Consider the following 18673-nt stretch of genomic DNA (forward strand, 5'->3'; position numbering starts at 1 on the left):
ACATCACTTCTGTGTGTGAGAAGGCAACATCGTCTCTCTGTCTCAGGGTCCCCATCTCCAGTAGAAACACCTTTCATTGTCCCAGCAACTTTCCCTTCTCCCTGGATCTTCCCTGTCAAGGTCAGGACACCCTCCAACCTGAGGCAGCCGCAAGCCATGTTCTGTCAAGAGAAATACTAATGTGACTGAATGCATTCAAAGTTATTTTTAGTTGTATTCCTGAAAAAAGGAAGTTGCTGTTTAGATTTTTGGATATATTTGGAGCGAGCCAATTATATCACATACATCTAGTTTATAAAAAGAACATTTACTTCTAAAAATTTCCAGTCTTCCACCCTGCCCTCTTTCGTCCCTCGTATCTCGGGTGTGGAGGTAAAGCCACACGCTGGGAAGTTTCTAGTCTCTTCAGACCATCGGTGCAAGAAGGAACCATGCTGTGTGGCTGTGAACATGCCTCATTTACATAGCTTCCACTTCTGAATCTTGGATCACTCAAAAATAAAATCTTAAATGACAAAAAGATTGAATGCAAACAGAAATAAATGACCTAGCCACCCATGAGAAAGAATTCATACTGGCACCTTCTACAGGATTCTCTGCCTGTCCTTCCTAGAGGAAAAAAAAATCCTAAGGCAAAAGAACTGCACAGAACGCCTGCCCCGCACGCTTCCAGAGGGCGCTGGCATAAACAGAACTGACACACAGGCGAGCCTGCTGATGGTGCTGCACGGTTCATCTGCAAAGATGGGAAGCCAGAAGGCGAGAACAAGAGGCAGAACCCTAACGGGGGGTACACACGGGCTGCGGACTTGGCACTGCCTGCAGGCCTGCAGATTCAGAAAGCCTGCCGTGTTGCAATCCTCCCTACTGTGCATACCACACTCAGGTTCCCCTGCTCCCAAAGGCCCAAGCTCACTTTCTAATCCAGCTGCAAGAGAAACAGGAACTGTCCTGGATATTTGCAATGCCACGTATTCAGTTCACCAGCATTTAAACCATTCACTAGGTAGGTGTGCAAGGTTGTTCTGCAGTCACAGCCCCACTTGGGGAACTCTGGCTTCGGCTGGCAGAGCAAGACGCTGCCATAGCCCAGCCCAGGCAGACTCTGCCCACCTCCCCACCTGCTTCTCTTTCCTTGACCCAAGTCCTGCCCCTCGACTGCCTCCATTCTCCACCTCCCAGCTGGTGTTGGCCGTGAGTCATGGTTTCCTCACAGCTAATGCCCATGACTAGCCAGTGCTCATCCTCCCATCTCCCAGTGGACACTGTTCATGCCGTCCCACTCTGTCATGGCCATGTCGCTCTTTCAGGACCATCCTTCCTCAAAAGAATCGCCTGCCTCACTTTCACGTACCTATTTCAAGAGCGTCACAACACTTGTGGACAGCCAGAGGTACATGTGGCACCTCACAGCCCACGTGGCAGAGCTGTCCCAGGCATCGGCAGCCCCCCTGGGTGACCGTCACCACGGGCCATGTCCACAGGGCCATCCGGCCTCAACCCAGCGGCCTGGACACCAGGGATGATGACATCACACGTTCCTGCAACATGCTCCCCTGCGGAGGCCCAGCCGTGTGTCCTGGGGGGCGTCCATCAGCCCAGGGAGCCCAGGGACTTGTGAGTCCACAAATGCTGTCTCCCGAGTCCCCCTCTGCTCTGTCACCTCTCAGTAATGCTAAGCCAGTTCTCATCCAACACCGCTCTCCTCAGGGACCCCCAGAACCGCACTCAGACCTCCCATCCGACAGCAGAATGCACTCCGCGATCCATCAGGAGCAAGACCACCCCGGGCACCACTCGTGCCCATAATGCTCTGTGCAGGCTGCCCATCTCCTGGCGCTCCACCTGGGAGTGGGGGGTGGGGAGGGGGCATACTGACTCTCCCCCTGCCCAAACTGCTTCTGATACATCTTCAATTATGTTCCCAGTTTAATTCACTTAGCAATGACAAGAAAAGGAGCCCAACCAGCATGTTTGATTTGTGTTAGAAAAAGGAAGAGCTTTGCAAGAACAAACAAAGCAAAATCACAATGAGTCACTCTCCTCCACGGCAGGAACTGAGCATCTCCCCAAAGAGCCGAACATCCAGAAGGCAAAGGGGGCTGGCACTGCCAAGACAGAGGAGGCCCTGGCTACAGCAGCTCCTGGCCACAGCCCGGGCGTGGCCGGCCACAGGCTCGTGGGAGTGCATGTGGGGGGACACGGGTGTCCACACTCACACACGTGCCTCCGATGCGGCCAGCACCCTCCGCCCCAGGGACTGCACGTACCGTTCTTGCAGATGGGGCAACACTGGTCCGGCTCATACACGGGGTCCACGCACTCTGTCTGTGGGCACGCCGACACTGTGCACAGCACTTCGCCGTTGGCCTCGCAGCGGCACCGCTCGCACGGGGACACCTGAAACACGAGCCCACTGTCAGAGTCATGCCTCTGAGCCCTCACACGCTCATGTCCTACTTTTTCTCCATGGATGTACAGTGAAGCAGTCAGCATTTCAGGCACATGGAAAACACGTGGGTGCAGACACACCGCCGGCCCCACCCTCTCAGAGCCACCTGGGCTTCCAATTGTGTTCCAGTTGGACTGATCTGTAGCCTGCCTTTCAAAGAGTTTGTTGCTTTCAAAACTAACTAAATAATAAATTGCTACTGAATTCCTGCCCAAACACTCATCTCAGGGATAAATCTTTTTTTCCCCAGAGGCAAAATGCCCTTCGTGTAGCCTGGAACATTCCTGGGGTTTCTAACATACTTAGTAAAGGAGACCCCACATAGGAAAGGGGGAGAGGGGCGGAGACCCCGAGGCTGTCCTCAGAGCAGGCCCTCGCTGACAGTGTGTGCACCTGCTGACCAGCCAGCCTGAGGACGAGGAGGACACCAAGACTGACATGAGAGAACTCACCGCAGGCAGAGCCGCTCAGGAGGTCGGGCCAGGATCCACAGGCGCTCCAAGCTCCCTCCAGCTTGTACCCATCCCACTCCTCGGACACTGGCCTTTCATTTGCCATGGTGAGCCATTATCCTAAGTGCTACTTTCTGGAGCCTTTCACAAGAGCAGCTCCACCCCTGGAAAGGTGCTACGGTCCTCTGTCCACCGCTGGTGACACCTGCAGACACGGTGCAGGCGACTCCCCTCCTGGGGTCCTTCCACACAGCTGGTGCTCTGGGCTGATGCGGGGACTGTGAAGTGGAAATGTGCCCTAAAACCCTCTTGGGGCATGGTGTTTAGGCTGAGCTTCCTGCCCCTCAAAGTGCATGGCTGCCCTCAGCCTGTGTGGACCTCTCCCATGAAGTGACACCGTTCGCGAGGGACTGAACACAAATGATACTCACAGATACCCTCTCTGCACAACACAAAGTTGAGAACTGAAATCCACAGAGTGCAGGCCACAGCAGGATGCTAACACTGAGGCCCAGCTTGGACTAGCTGAAGCTCAGGTGCTAAGGTGAGCACCTGCCAGGGAGTCAGGGACCTTGTGCACGGCTGTGTGTGCGTGTCTGTATTTATGTGTGTGCATGGCTCTGTGTGTGTATGTCTGTATTTATGTGTGTGCATGGCTCTGTGTGTGTGCGTGGCTGTATTTATGTGTGTGTATGTATTTATGTGTGTGCATGGCTGTATTTATGTGTGTGCATGGCCCTGTGTGTGTGTATGGCTGTATTTATGTGTGTGCATGGCTGTATTTATGTGTGTGCTCGGCTGTGTGTGTGCATGGCTGTATCTCTATGTGTGTGCAGCTCTATGTGTGTGTGCAGGCTGTCTGTGTGTCTGTGTATTGAAGGCTGTGTGCATGTTCCTCTCCGTATATGTGGCAAGCAAGAAAAGCAACCTTGAAAACCTTCAGAGCCCCCAAAATGGAATTGTGACCTGGTTGGTGCCTTAGAAGCTTAAAGAATATCTGGGGCACAGTTCTGTGTTTTGGCCACCACAGCCAGAGCTGCCCTAGCTGCTGCTGTGTTCTTCTGCTGCTGCCCTCCCACCAACCCCCACCTTAGGGGCGGCACCTGTGTCTCAAGGGCAGCTGGGCACAGTGGACAGAGCGAGAGCTCTTTCCCAGTCCTGAAAGTGGAGATGCGGAGATGTGAGACTCAGACTTAGGGTCTGCAGCAGCTTCCACTGCAGGGCTCCCGCACAGCTGGGAGGCCCCAACCATGTGGTCTGGTCAACCGTGAGCCTGGCCCTGTTGTCCCCAAGAAGGAGGACAGCCGTCCTGTGTGCCCAAGAAGCAAGGGCAGGAGGCAGGGTGACCCAGGCCACTACCAACCACTCTGGGGAGGAGCAGGAAGGCAGCATTGCAGCCAGGAGAGGCCCATGTGCCAGGTCCCAGGAGCTGCACCAGGAACACAGCGCAGTATGCAGCTGCAGATGGGATGGCTCCAGGTCCTGGGGCAGGCTATGTGCCTGGCAAGCAGGGCCAGCTCACCAGTATATGCCTGAGATACTGTTGAGGGCGCTTGGGTGGACATGTCCCCACAACCAGACCACAGAGCCCTGTGGAGTGCGTGCACACAGGCAATGCTGCCACCTCCTTGAAGGTTTTCCAGCTCGGTCAAACATTAGATGGTGAGACAAGTTTCTCCAAGAGATCCAGGAATGCACCCTCACACCTGGAGCATACCGCAAAGAACAGATGTGATGGGACCCAGTGTTCAGTGAGACCCACATGAGCACGGCATGCATACTCCAGGCTGGGTGGTGATAGCAAGTGGACACTCAGATTCACATACACACCTATGTGTCATTCATATGAGCTAGAGCCACATAGGAAGTAGTGAGTCTGTGTTGAGCAGTAAAGCAGGGGTGAGCAACACAGACACACATGGAGGGTCCTTCGATATGGTGTGAAAGTGCATAGAGCTTCAACCAAATGCTTTGTTCACCAACTGAAGATCTGAGAGCGGTGGAGAGTGTGGGATTAAACTCCTACATGAGTCAAGTTTTCCATCTTATCATGAATGAGCTCAGGTACAATTAGTCATTTATCTCAAGATTGAGGTTTGAATTATTATTATATCCATGAAAGAGAGCAGGCTCTGAATCATGACAGAGCAGGTAGAATTTCCATTCCATCCTCATCTGCCCATACCAGAGATTCCTGTCTCCCTCCAGGAGGCCCGGCCACTTGGGAATGCCATAGGCTCCCCTGGGATTCAGCTCCGAGGCCCTCTCCCTGCCAAAGAACTCTATTGCTGTCACTGATGGGGCACTTAGACACAGAGAAGGGAAAAAATCAGATTATAGCCTAACAGATCCATGGCGCTTCTCTCCATGCTGTCGTCACAGCCAATGCCCCAACTCCCACAGCGTGGATTCTGTGATGACACAAAATGGGAGTACCTGAGATCTGCCCTGGCGCGGTCCTACTGTCTTTGAGACTGCCTCTGGTCACCAGACACAGCACCCCTGAAGAGTCTATTACCAACCGTCCTGATTCCAGTCTGGGCAGAATGGGGCCAATTCAAGACAAAGTCATCCTGTGGTCACAACAATCATGGGACTAGTACAGGGTGTGGACCAGCAGGGGGCCACAGTAGATCAGCTGCACGGGTGTGTACCAGCGTGGGGCCAGCACAGAGCATGGACCAGATGCCCTGGAGTGGACCAACAGGAGGCCTACACAGAGTGTGTGGGCCAGCTGCATGGGTGTGGATCAGTGTGGGGTCAGCACAGAGCATGGACTAGTTGCCCTGGAGTAGACCAGCATGGGGTCAGCATCAGATCAGCTATACGACTATGGACCAGCATGGGGCCAGTACAGGGTGTAGACCAGCTGCCCTGGAGTGGACCAGCGTGGGGCCAGCACAGGGTGTGGGCCAGCTGCACGCATGTGAACCAGCGTGGGGCATGTATGATGTGCTGAACGGGCCATGTTGGCACTGTTCCTGGTGGTGCACATAGGTGCTGTGGCCTAGTGAAGGTGGCCCACGGAGGGGGAATTGCAGAATGAGCAGTCTGGACTGTAGACCCTCCCCCTGGTGCCCCGTCTTGCCCTGTGGTCTCTCCTGCCTCTCGCACCTCCTCCCGCCGTGATGTCTTGCATCGTGCTTCTCCGGCTTCTGAACCAGGAGGACTGCCCTGAACTGAGCTCAGCCTCCAAACCATGAGCAAAGCTCCTCTATTTCCCGTGTGAAACACACGGTTTTGGGTATTGTATGGAAAGAGCTGCTTGGAGATTAGATGCCCAGCCCTCCGGAAAGGGGAGGGAAGACACCCCCTCCACTGAGAGCAGTAGATCTGCATCAGGCTCATAATCCCCGGAAGGAGTAGTAGACTCGGACTCCAGTGTGACAGTGACACGGAGGCGGCGACCTCCGAGAAGAGAACGTGGGACGGCTCGGGAGAACACACAGCCTGTGGGCAGAGGGCAGCAAGCCCGGGCAGCCGCAGGCCTTCTGTACCTTCCTCTCCTCAAGAGAGACAGATGAAAGAGGTTGTCAGAGGCACCACCCACAGGCATCTCCGGCCAGCCATTGTCACGGCATGGCCACCAGGTGGCCAAAGCGTCTTTTATTCAGCTATTCACTGCCTCAAGCCTGTGTGGAGGACACGCTTCCGCGAGGGACACACACCTAGGGGATGTGCAGCCTGGCTCCGTGTAGATAACAAAGTCCCCGTGAGCCTCTGCCCACCTGGGACCCGTCACCACAGAGCTGGGAACAGCCTGGAGGAAAGGCCCTCTGACTCGGCGGCTCTGTCACAGGTAGGATGAGTCACCAGGCTGGGGCAGCTGCCGACCTGGAGTCACTAATGCTGCCAGGCACCCAGAGAGGCCCCCACTGTGTGGATATGAGTCCGACCCCTGACCAGGAGGGCTCCAGCCCCTGTGGCCTGCAGAAACCTGGACGGAGACAGGTGCAGGGTGTCTTCATCCTCTCAGTAAGCACTTGGGCCTTTCCCCCTTCTCCACGTTTTGTGCTGGAAAACATTCTCCTCAACCCGCTGAGGAGGTGTCAGCCCCATGCTCCTGCTGTGGCCTTGCCAGGTTCCCTGGTGCCTGCTCCATCTGCTGTCCCTTCCTCCAAGGGACATGGGCCACTCTCCATGTTGTGGGACAAGTGAGAGGCAATGCATGCAGCCGGTGGCGGCCAGGGACAGAGAGCTGGGGCCGCTCAGCCTTCTGTGAAAGATGCTCTCTGCTCCATGGGGGAGTCTGTGCCCAAAGGGACTCAGTGAAGACCTGTCCCAGACGCAGAAATCAGCCACAGGAAGAGCTGGCACTGGGGACCATGCAGGCATTGCCACAGCGCCTGAGCAAGCCCCTGGTCTACTCCAGCTCCCATGTCTGGTTCTGGGTCATTCGGCACACTTACAGGAGGAGCTCCTGGTTCATTCCTGAGGGTCAGAGCTGACTGCGTGCACACAGCAGGTTGAGTTAATGCAAACAGCTGCACGGGAGGGTGGCTGTGAGGCCCAAAGCCCGATAATGCTGGGGCTGACCCCTGGGGATGTATCCCCAGCCCCTGCTCCATCCAGGGCCAGGGCTGTGGGAAGCCAGGTGATGTGGAGTTGTGTTAGTGTAATTTGCACACCCACAGTAGACTAAATGAGGTTCTATGCAGAAGCCATGGGACATCACAGAGCACCACCACTTGGGCTGAGCTCAGAAGGCAGGCCCTGGAAGCTTTTTAAAAAAACCTCAAAGAGCAACACCCTTTTGTTTTTGAATTAAAGGCTTAAAGCTAAGAAAAAGCTGGGACAAAGAAGAGAGCTTCATGTTACTGAGTATCAGAAACAAGGACAATCAGGTGCCGCTGCTGTAAGAGCAGGCTCCTGCAGGAGGCTGTGATGAGGACAGCAAGCCACAGGTTCTGTGGCCAGCGGCCAGTGGGAGGACCTGGCAAACCTGCAAGGGGGTTGAACTGAAGCCAGCATCCAGGGCTGCACTTCTGGGCAGGCCAGGCTCACTCCTCTACAAGGTGCCATGCGGGCATCTGCCAGGAGGTCCCTGACTTTCCAGTCTTGGTGCTGACTGAGCCTCAGCCATGTCCATCATCGTCCCTCGCACCTAGAGGCAAGGAGGGCTTCTTTTCTGGTTCCTGGGGCAGGGCGGGCTTGTGAACTCTGCCACTGAGGGAGTCTCTGTTGCTGAGAGGCCACTCAGCTTCTCCCCTCCTTGTCTGCCACAGAACCCAGACACAGAGCCATCAACTGGGAGCCAAGGTGCCTGGAGCAGTCCCGTCCCCCGGGATAAGGGGCGTTGGCATCCTGCTGCCCGTCTGCGTCAGAATGCCATGTGGAAGCCTCTACACCTGGCATGGCCCTGTGTCCCCTGAGCAGTGGTGTCACCAGCCGGGAGATGCAGCCCCTGACACACCGAAGGAACTGCTAGCAATGTGCGATTTTCTTGACACTAATGGGATCGCACTTGGCTTGCTTCAAATCTCTTCACAAACAGAGATGGAAAACATCCAGAACTTGAAAGAACACCATGATGAAGAGGCTGTTCTTCGAGGGCCAGCATTGTGGCATGGCAAGTAAAGCTGTCACCTGTCACACTGACATCCTCTATGGCACTGGTCCGTGTTCCGGGGGCTCCGCTTCCAATCCAGCTCGCTGCTCATGGACTAGGAAAAGCAGCACTTGATGGCCCAATTGCTTGGGCCCCTGCACCCACATGGGAGACCTGGAAGAAGCTCCTGGCACCTGACTGCTGCCTGGCCCAGTTCTTGCCATTGTGGCCAGCAGGGAAGTATACCAGCCGATTAAAAAAAAATCTCTCTTGCTCGTTCACTGCCTATCTGTCTCTATTTTTGAATTCTGACTTTCAAAGGAGACACCGTTTTCCAAGCTGGAAAGGGAGGTCATAAAATGACTCTGTGTAGAAACACACAAGAACAAGGTATGATTCTGGAAACTGCCCAGTCCCCGGATGTGCCTGAGGGCGCCACTCGTGCCATAGTGCCCAGAACCTCAGCTCGCGCATAGCGAGGCAGGAGGGAACAGTCTCCTGAGGTCCCCACCCCCCACTTCAGGACGGCGGAGAGAGCTCAGCACAGCGACCCCAGCACGGACGTCCCTGCCAGCAGGATGGATCTACTTCAGGATTTGGCTGATAGCTGAGCTAGCCTCGGTTGCCTTTCCCCAGGAACAGTGGGGTTTTGTTTAACGGTCTGATTAGTAAATAGTTGCCCACTCAAGACTCAGACCTCAAAAAGGTGCTGGCACACCTGCTTGTAACAGTTTCTGGGAACCGACAGTTGCAACCAGTATCCCTCCTGGTCTGGAGCTGTGGGCAGTCCTGCCCAGCTGTCACCCTCTGGGGCAGTCCTGCCCAGCCATCACATTCGCCACTCCCCTGTGCAGGCAGTCCTGCCCAGATGCCATGGCCCCTGCTCCCCTGTGACAGCCGTGAACACAGCCGTCTTGTCCCCCACTGCCTGTAGACTTCCCCTTGAAGTCATTTCAAGAAAGCCTTTAGGGAACCAACCCTCTGTTGTTGCCCCAGGCTGTTGCGGTCCAGACCTGGTCCAGAAGCTGTTGGTGTCAGCTGGCACTTCTCTCCCTTGTCCTCCTCCAGCTCATGGCAGTTGCCTCCTCAGGCCGCCCTGCAGTCTGGGCTGCCTGTGGTCTCACAGTGCCATGGTCCCATGTGGGTAACCCCCACTCACCTTGCCTCAGCCTCACAGGGCCCCTGCATTACCATCTCTCACACAGGCCTGACGACTTCCATCACACAGTGCTTGGTCTCCGCCCCGCGTCAGACCCCTCTCTCCCCAGTCCATCCGTGGGCCTGGCTCCAGAGTGCTGCCTGTTGCGTCCCTGGACTCTGAAACTCCACCCGCGAGTCTCAATTCCAGTAAGCACGCCTTCACTCATACAAGTTCTGTCTGATTCTTCAGCAAAGCTGACCACCATTTGGGATATACATATTTGTATATTAATGTTTCTGTTCTTTGTCCACACATGCCATTCCTGCATTGATGTCTTCATTTATGCCAAATGCACTCCTCCAACGCCAGACAGAGCTCCGACTGCTTTGTCCTGGCTGGCTCTTGCTTACAATGGCCTTTCTCTGGAAGACAACTGAGGAATGTTTGCTGCTGGATGCAGAGTGCGTTAGCCTGCTGTGTATCTGCAGATGCCTGCAGACCCTATAGAAAAACCCCAGGTGACCCCACAGACCTCTCCCGAGACCCGAGTCTGGGCTGTACAGCAGAGCGGCTGCTCCTCTGGGAGAGTTTGGATCTGCCTCTCCTCTACACGGCACTGCACCCCAGGGAGGACCGTCTGCCCACGGACATGACTCCTTTGCCAGGGAAAGTTAGGAGGTGACTCCGTGTCCCAGCCCAGCCCTGTGAGCACCATGGGCCCTGCTCTGGGACTGGCTGGCCACCTCTGGGAAGGTGCTTCTCTTATGTTCTCACCACTTTTGCTGTGCTGCTGGGGAGAGGTATTGCTCATGAGCTTCATTGTCTTATCATTTTATAATATGTATTATAATTTTATAATATGGACTTTCACGCCGGCTTCCAAGTTTCCAGCAAAGGGATGACCTGCTCGGGTCTGACACAGCGTCACTTCCGTCATCACTGAAGAATGTGTGTGTGGTCCCCATGCTTTTCCACAACATCTAGCAGGACACTCAGGGCCATCAGCAGGTCCTGGCACCCGCCCTCTCTGCTGCTCCGAAGGCAGGTGTGTCCTGGCCATACCCTGCTGCCTGACAGAAGCAGAAGGGAAGTGAGTTCTGGTTGCCAGGACCTCAGACCTAGAACACAGAAACAGCGAGGACTAGCTGAGCCATAGGGTCAGGAGAGGCCCCTGTGAGTGGCAACGGCACAGGTGCGCCAGGGGGCAGTCCCACAACCAAGAGCACCTGCCCAGGACTCTTCTGTTACTCAGAAATAAGCTTCAGGGCCCACGTGATGGCATGCAGTTTAGACTGTCGCCTGCAGCGCTGGCATCCCGAACGGGCACTGGTTCAAGTCCTAGCTGCACTGCTTCAGATCCACAACCTGCTGATGCAATCATGTGGGAGACTTGGATGCATCTCCTGGCTGTGACCTGGCCCAGCCCTGGCAATTGCAACCATTTGGAGAGTGAACCAGCAAATGGCAAATGGAGGATCCCCTTGGTCTTTCTTTTTCTCTGTAACTTCCAAATCAATTAATACTTTATTTTTAAAAAGAAATAAGCCACAACTGTAGGGCCAATTATTAATAAACAGCAAGAGTGGCTTGTGAAAATGCCGCTCCCCCGTGGTGTTTCTGGGGGACCCAGTTACTCCACAGACTGTTGTCCACTGACTGACAAACAGCATTCAAGATGCTGTGAACACAGAACGTGTGGAGTGACTTTTCCATGGGAACTGTCCCTGGAGAGAGCATCTGAGTGGCAAGTGCTTTGAGACAGAACTCAGCCCTGATGACTCCCCCGGGGCAACAAGAGCAGGTGCAATGAGACTTGCTGCAGGCCTCACTAGGCACAACAGTGCAGGGGCCACTGCCTCCCACCAGGGCACCTGTGGCAGCCCTGGATGCCCACAGCAGCTGGACGAGCAGCTCTGCTGGAGCTGAGCAGGTGCCAGCTGCTTTCAGGGCACCTCACAGACCCTCACGCATGAGAATGGGAGCAGAGCATGGTCACAGCGGAGCTCTGAGCATGGGAACTCAAAGGACAGGGTGAGAGAGTGCAGCGGGGTCCCCGCACCTGCTGTATGCATCAGCTGGCTGTGGGACTTTGGGAAAGCCCCAGGGTTTCTCAGATGAAAACCCACCAAGTGCTGGGTTTGTGAGACTTGACCTCCCTGGTCAAGCACTGGCCTCACACTATGAGCCAGGCAGAACACTGCCTCTGGCTGCATCTGGCTCTGGGGTGGCAAGCTTTCCTGTGAAGATCCCACTGTGGCTGCATACCATCCACCTAACTACTGCCATGGTCCAGTCCCCATGACCATTGCTATAGTCCTGCCAGGCCCTCGACCATCACCACCCCAGCCATCACCATGGCTCCAGCCCCTGGTCATCACCATGGCCCTGTCTACCTCCAGAGAATTAGTGTCACATTAACCCCATGGAAATCTCCTTCGGTGGGCTCTGTCCTTCACAGCACTCCCCTGCCCTCAGTTACCTTCTCCAGTGTCTGTTGTGCCCCAGAACATCCATGGGGGCCCTTCCTTTCATGGTCCCCCAGAACTGGCCATGATGTCCACCATCCATGGGGGCCCTTCCCTTCATGGTCCCCCAGAACTGGCCATGATGTTCACCATCCATGGGGGCCCTTCCTTTCATGGTCCCCCAGAACTGGCCACTGTTCTCTGGGACACTCCCCTGCACCCAATGTCTACCAAAGTCCCCCATGTCTGCTGTCTGCTTGAGTCCATTCTCTGAGTCTGATCCTCCAGAACCTGTCCCATGTGCACTGCATGTGGGACAGTCCCAGGGCCAGCACCCAGCAGAGTCCTCCTGTGCCCACGGGCACTGTTCCCCTTGCCTTCGCAAACATTTGGGCATACACGCGTCATTACCAGTACAGCTTGGTTACTCGTACTTTGAGGAACACGGACACGTGTCATGTCTCGGTGGCTTGTGGCCCGAGTATTTATGGGACAGCTGTGTAAACAGGTGGTCCATGCCTGACTAAGCTGTTCTTCCTGCAGACACCTAGTTCTCTCTGCCACACCCAGCATAGCTCCCCTCATCATGTGGTCAGGCCAATCTGGTGGCCCCAAAGTTCAGGGAACCTGGCCCATGGGGACTCCAACCCTGGCTCTGCCATTCAGTAGTACCAGGGGCTGTGCCGTTATTTAACCTTTGTGCAGTTTAGGTTCCTTCCCTTTAAGATAAAGCACCAACTCATCAGCCTGTTGCATAACTTACCAAGGAAGGCAGTCTGAAACACAGGCATCTCCACATGCTGGCCCCTCCCAGCAGAGGGGCAAGACAGGGAACTCAGGAATTGCGTAGGCTGTGTGGCCCCAGAGAGGCAGTCTAGGGAAGCCGTGTCAGGAACCCTCTCCTGCTGCTTAAATGGCTACTGTTGCAATGACTTCAGACAGAAAGGCAAGAACTCGAGGTCCAGAGTGTGCAAACCTGGAGTGAGAGGCAGCCTGGTTCCAGGCCTGAGACCGACTCCCCGGGAAGAGCAGGACGTGCACATGACCTTGCTTCATTCGGCAAGCCCAACTAGTCATAGCACTGCTTTCCACCAAAAGAACACAGATCCCGAAAGTGCCTCCTCATTGCTATAGTAGACACCTGCGTAGATGGAGGCCTGGATTTGGAAGTCCCTTTTCATGGATAAAAGTCTACAAATGCGATTTCGCAGCAGGATGAGCAGTGACTCAGCCACAGGGCTGGTGACAGGGGCTGTGTAACTCAGCAGCCCCATCACTTCACCTACTTTGGCTGTGTCCATGCTCAGGTGCTGAAAGCCTGGCAAACAGCACTCTTCAATATTCACTTTTTTTTTCTGTGTAAAGATGGATACAACTGCCAGCTCCTGGAGGTGTGACAAGCAGCACTGAGGCGTGAAGCTGACCCACTGCCAGTCACAGCAGCGGGAGCTCTGGCTGACCCATTCCAGCTCATGTCAGACTGGCCTGCAGTTGGCCTGGCTCGAACGGAAAAGGCTACTCTGCATCCCCAACGTGGGAGCAACTTGCCTTGTTGAACGACACCATTTCTCACTAACGTGCTTCCAACTCGATTTGTGCTCAGCAAAGGTGAGCTTGAACTGCTCAGTGTCCCTGTGGCTGCCTCTTACTGCGTGTGATAAAAGGACCCAGCAAGACAGAAACCCCCACAGTGGCGTCCAGGGTGGAGCCAGGGCATCAGAATGGCGCGGTGGGCCGTGCATGCGTGTGGCTGGCATCAGTGTATTGCCACTCTCACTGCTGTCTCACATTCTTCCAGTCACTCGTGGTGCCCATCCTCCAGGGCACTGCCACCATCGCCTGGGACCCGTTTGTCATGCACACCCTGTATTCTAGACTGTAAACTCCCCGAATGGACATGCCCAAGATGTCATTTGCAAAGCCTCTCAGTGTGACTCTGCTTCAAAGAGGTGACTAAGTTAGAATGATGTCATAAGGCACTCCAGTCCAGTAGGACAGCTGACTCAGACACACAGACAACGCTGACCGTGACAAGGCCCAGGAGAGCATAGCATGGCCAAGCCTGGGGAGGTGTCCACTGAGGCCACACCTTGCAGAGACAGCATGGTCTCAGACACCAGCCCCTAGCCTGTGACACCACCAGGGCTGCTGGCTGAGCCCGAACATCCCTGGCATGTTCCAGCAGGCCAACACACCATGGGGAACAGAAGACATGAAAATACCACCTCTAGCTTAAAAGAAAGTGTAAGCCCACAGATGAGCTTCCTGTTCAACATTGGATACCTGCTAGAAGCTGAGAATGAAGACACCTGGTTTGACGCACAGAGTGGTGGTGGGGGTGGGGGGGTGATGCTACTATCTAGATGAGCCTTCCCTGAAGGGGCAAGGAGGGCACTGCCATCACAGTCAGCAGCCTCCTGGTCTGGTGTCAGGGTCAGCTGGGCTATAAGGTCCAGGGGTCAAGCCTGGATGAGAGAGAGAAGGAGAGAGGGGTTGGGAGTGGACAGAGAGCTGGGCAGAGGGGTGGCAAGCACACGTGGGCCCTAGACAATGGAAGCAGCTCGGCTGGGAGCCAAACCCACGCATGTCCCTGTCCCAGCTGACTCTGGGTTTTATCTGCAGCTCCATCAGACACCCACAGGAGGGCCTCGCCTCCACCAGCAGTAATTTCCTCTCTCTGGAGCGAGAACAGACCGTGGAAGAGCCATGCGTCTCCAGGGACGGCACTGCAGACACAACCTCACTCTCGCCTCCTCCCTTCGGGAGGCACACGTTGTTCCAGGCGTGACCCTGTCGCAACACATCTCCTTCTGGACCTCTTCCAGTGTGCTGTGTACACTGCCAGCTGCAGTTTCTCCCTCAGACCCTGGGCATCCAGAGCAGACCTGTGAACACCTGCTGGGCTTGCTTCTGCATCCCAGCACATCCTTGCGCGTGTACTCCACAAGCCCCACGCGTTCACAGCTGAGCCCGAACCCTGTCCTCTCAGCACTCAGCACTCCCTCACCCCCATGGCGTGGTCCTGTGCAACCCACAGGCAATCCAAACTGACCCTGAACACCCTGCACAAGACCACATGCTCAAAGGGATGCCTGAGAATGTCCCTGACACCCCTCCCCCCACCACAAAGGAGCAGACGTGGTAAATGCAGCAACATCTTCATGGCATTCGCCTGCAGCAGCAGGCCTGTAACACTGACCTGGTTGCAAGCCTGTATCCAGCATTGGGTAAGACCTTGCGAATGTTAAGAATGAGATGTCACTGAAGCTGGGAGACTTACGCCAGCATTTCAGTGAAGTTTCCATTCTGCCTGAGACTTCAGTGTTTCCCATCCTCCTGTTGCTGGTGTCACTGTCCATTGTGAGGCTTGGAAAACACATTCTATACACGGACCATCAGCTTGTGCAACCAGGAATCCCTCAGCGGATCACCATGGGCACAGGCTGTTCTGAGGGTGAATGCCTGAACCCAGACTGGTGAATTCCTCCCCGTACCTGGTCCCAGGCACACTGAGGCCAGGCTGGGAGGTGTTTGAGCTCAGCTGACCCAGGTGGACAGTTCCAGGAAGCAATAGTGGAACTTGGAACCTCACAACCAGCTCAGGACACTCACTAGAAACCAGCTGCTTATCTCTGGTCCCAAAACAAAGGGGAATGATTTGGGGAGACGCCACAGGACTCAGTCCCAGGCCAAAAATCAACACTTGAGGGCTGTTCTGTGCACCCCTGGCTGCCATGCTTCATGCACTGCCTGGAGAGCTACTACGGGACATCCCTGTAGAGGAAGAACTTCATGAACCCCCAGAACTTAAGACGCTCTTTTCCCCAAGCCTGGCAGGCAAAGGTTGTGCTAAGCAAAGCAACACGTGTCTACAGCGCCCTCTGCCCGTGAGACAAGGCATGCAGGTTCCTGGGGCTCCCCTCCCCGTGGAGGCAGGCACCCCACCTTCCGGCCTCATCCACTTAAGAAATCCAGCTCAGTCAAAGCCAGGACGGAAACCCAAGTTTCTTGACTCTGAAGTCTGGCTCTTACCATACTGGGGACCTCATCTGCAGATCTGTCCCTCCTGGCCTCATCTTTCTAGGACACTGCACCCTGCTCACCTGCCAGTCCTCACACCCTGACATATCTGCCCACACGTGAGGTTCAGTGGGCTCCTACCTGTCTGCCTGCCAGCATGTGCTTTGGGGCTGCAGGGTCTCAGGCTAGGGTCAGCCCCCGGGAACAAGGGCAGGCCAGGTCCCCGAGCGCTGTGTGCTGCCCGGGACTGGTGTTCCAGTGGAGGTGGGCTGAAACTCAGGAGCTACCGAGTAGGGTTTCCTAGGACCTGCCTGACCTTTAACACCCAATTCAGATATTTGGGTCCTGGTTTTTCTTTTCTGTGTAATGGAGATGGCAGAGAATTCACAGTCTAAACGAATGCACATGGCCGGGCACAGCCTGGAGCCGTCCACACAGGAGGCACCAGGCAGATGGCTGTGCGGGCAGCGTGGCTCCCGTGCCTCCAGCATGGACCAACCTGGCACCAGCCGGACGATCCGGCTTAGCCACCCACTAACTCAACACTCACAGAGCAAATGTTTTGATTCTTTTTAGCTTGCGAACCTGTGCACGACATCATAATACAGGTGCATACGTGGTTTCCTTAGATGTCCAGTTCCCCCTTCATGAGTCACTAGCTGAGGATTTGTTCCAAAAGGCAAGGTGAATTACCGAGTTGCCAAATAGATCGCCGCACTCTCCGGCAACACCTCGGAATCAGGAGTAATGGATCAGTGGTCCAAGTCGGGCCCGCAGCCTGGCACCACACAAATGAAACCCCTTCACAGTCAATCCCAAAGGAGTTCGCCCTGGGCGGACTGACGCTCCTGCCCGGGAAGAGTGAGGCCGCCTCCGAGGGCACCTGCACTGCATCCCCACCTCCGCCCCCTCCCGGGGCCCAGAGACCGCCTCCCAGGGCAGCTGGGACCGGGCCCCCAACAGCTCCACCCCCTCCCGGCAGGTGGACCGCGTGGCGGCGGACGCGCGCCTCTTACCACGAACTCTTCCAAAGTCTGGTAGATCTTTCCTCGGAACTCGCAGTAGCTCTTCCTCTCCTTGCACTGCGGGCAGCACTGGCTCGTGTCCACGTGAATGCAGCGCGGGTGCAGGCGCGGGCACTCAGGCTGCGCGCACAGCGGGCCCTCCTCCGTGCACAGGCAGGGGCAGGCAGACGGGCCGGGCGCGAACTTCTCCCCGATGGCGTACACGAAGCCGCTCTCGTCCACACAGCCCTTGCCGCGGTAGTCTGGGTAGGCGTACTCCTCGGGCGGCTCCGGCGTGGGCGGGAGATCCGGGCTGGTGGCGTCCTGGGCGGCAGCGGCGGCGGCGGCGGCCACGGGATCCCCCTGTGGGGTGTCCCCGCGAGACCGAGCCTGCAGATCCCCGGCCTTGGCGCTCCCGCCCTGGGCGGCCCAGGCCTGCTTCTGCCTGCTCCACGCCTCCCGGCCTGAGAGCCCTCGGCCGCTCTTGCCTTTCCAGTCCCGGCTGCCGCCGCCTTCTTCCCTCGCGGCGCGCCCGAGCTCGCTCACCCGCCCCGGGCCGTCCCGAGACGCGTGCTCGCGCTTTTCCTGGCCCGGCTGCTCGGGTGCCCGGGCCAGCTTCTCCAGAGGGATGCTCGGGCTACAGAGAACCACCATCAGGCAGCAGGTGACCAGGAGGGAGCTGGAGAGAGCGCCAACTGCCATCGCAGTGGAGCTGGGCATCCCCTACCGCGTCCCGGCTGGCGAGCGGGCGGGCGGGGAGCGAGTCGCAATCACAGCCCGCGGGCGCGCCGCCGCCAACCGGGAGCCGCCGTCCCTGCGGAGAGAACAGCAGCACAACTGAGCCCCGCGGCCCGCGCGCCCCGGCCCGCCACGGCCCCTCCTGGCTCCCGCGTCGCTCCAGGCGGCGAGCTGGACTCCGGGGGCGGGGACAGCCCGCCGGGGATCCGGGCGCAGCCAGGGCCCTTGGACATCGCTGGGTTAAGGGAACGAAACGGGAGCGACGTCCAAGGAGAAGCCCGGCCGGCGCTGCGTGCCTTGGAGAGTAGCTGGGAGGGCCAGGCGCAGCCGTGGAGCTGGGCTGCAGCGAGCGGGCCCGCGCTCGCGCCGAGCTCGCCCAGGAGTCACCCAATGCAGTCACCCCACCCGGGGCGTCCGTCCACCCCCGCCCGAGGTCCCGACCACGTTTCTCAAGGATTGGCGGGCAGACGATTCCGCAGTGGAATTGGAGACGGATGGACGTGCAGGGAGAGCCAAGTTCTCGCCTACCCTGGGGGACCCCGCCGCTCCCATCCTGGTCACAACTTGGCAAAAGCCTCCAGGCCCGGGAGAGCACACCCCTTGCCACTCCTCTGACTACCTGGAGAACACCCCGGGCAGTCAGGAACTGGAGCACCCCAGGCTCGGGCGTCTCCGTCCGCACCCCCCCCCCCGCCCTCGGGCGGTGTTGCGCGTCGGGTGGTGGCCGCAGGGTTCACTTTTGCCATTGTCGTGGCCCTGGGGCACATCAGGTGTGCACCAGAGGAGGGTGGGACTCCCCTGCCCAGATCCCTGCCAGCCGTCCCTGGATCCCAAAGTTTTTGACACCCAAGGG

General features: G+C 56.8%; 1 protein-coding gene across 1 annotated transcript in view; it reads right to left on the reverse strand.

Annotated features, from left to right (window-relative positions):
* VWC2 (von Willebrand factor C domain containing 2) overlaps window positions 1-17802 on the reverse strand; it is a 47057-nt gene extending 29255 nt beyond the window's left edge. Inside the window, exons 1-2 of the mRNA XM_040964997.1 lie at window positions 17095-17802; window positions 2271-2400 (exon numbers count right to left, since the gene is read on the reverse strand). Coding sequence (XP_040820931.1) covers window positions 2271-2400; window positions 17095-17802 — 838 coding nt within the window. The remainder of the gene's footprint in view (window positions 1-2270; window positions 2401-17094) is intronic.
* Window positions 17803-18673: the final 871 nt, after the last annotated feature.

The sequence above is a fragment of the Ochotona curzoniae genome, unplaced genomic scaffold (genome assembly GCF_017591425.1).
Source record: "Ochotona curzoniae isolate NIBS_2020 unplaced genomic scaffold, NIBS_Ocur_1.0 scaffold_3835, whole genome shotgun sequence".
NCBI classification, from domain to species: domain Eukaryota; kingdom Metazoa; phylum Chordata; class Mammalia; order Lagomorpha; family Ochotonidae; genus Ochotona; species Ochotona curzoniae.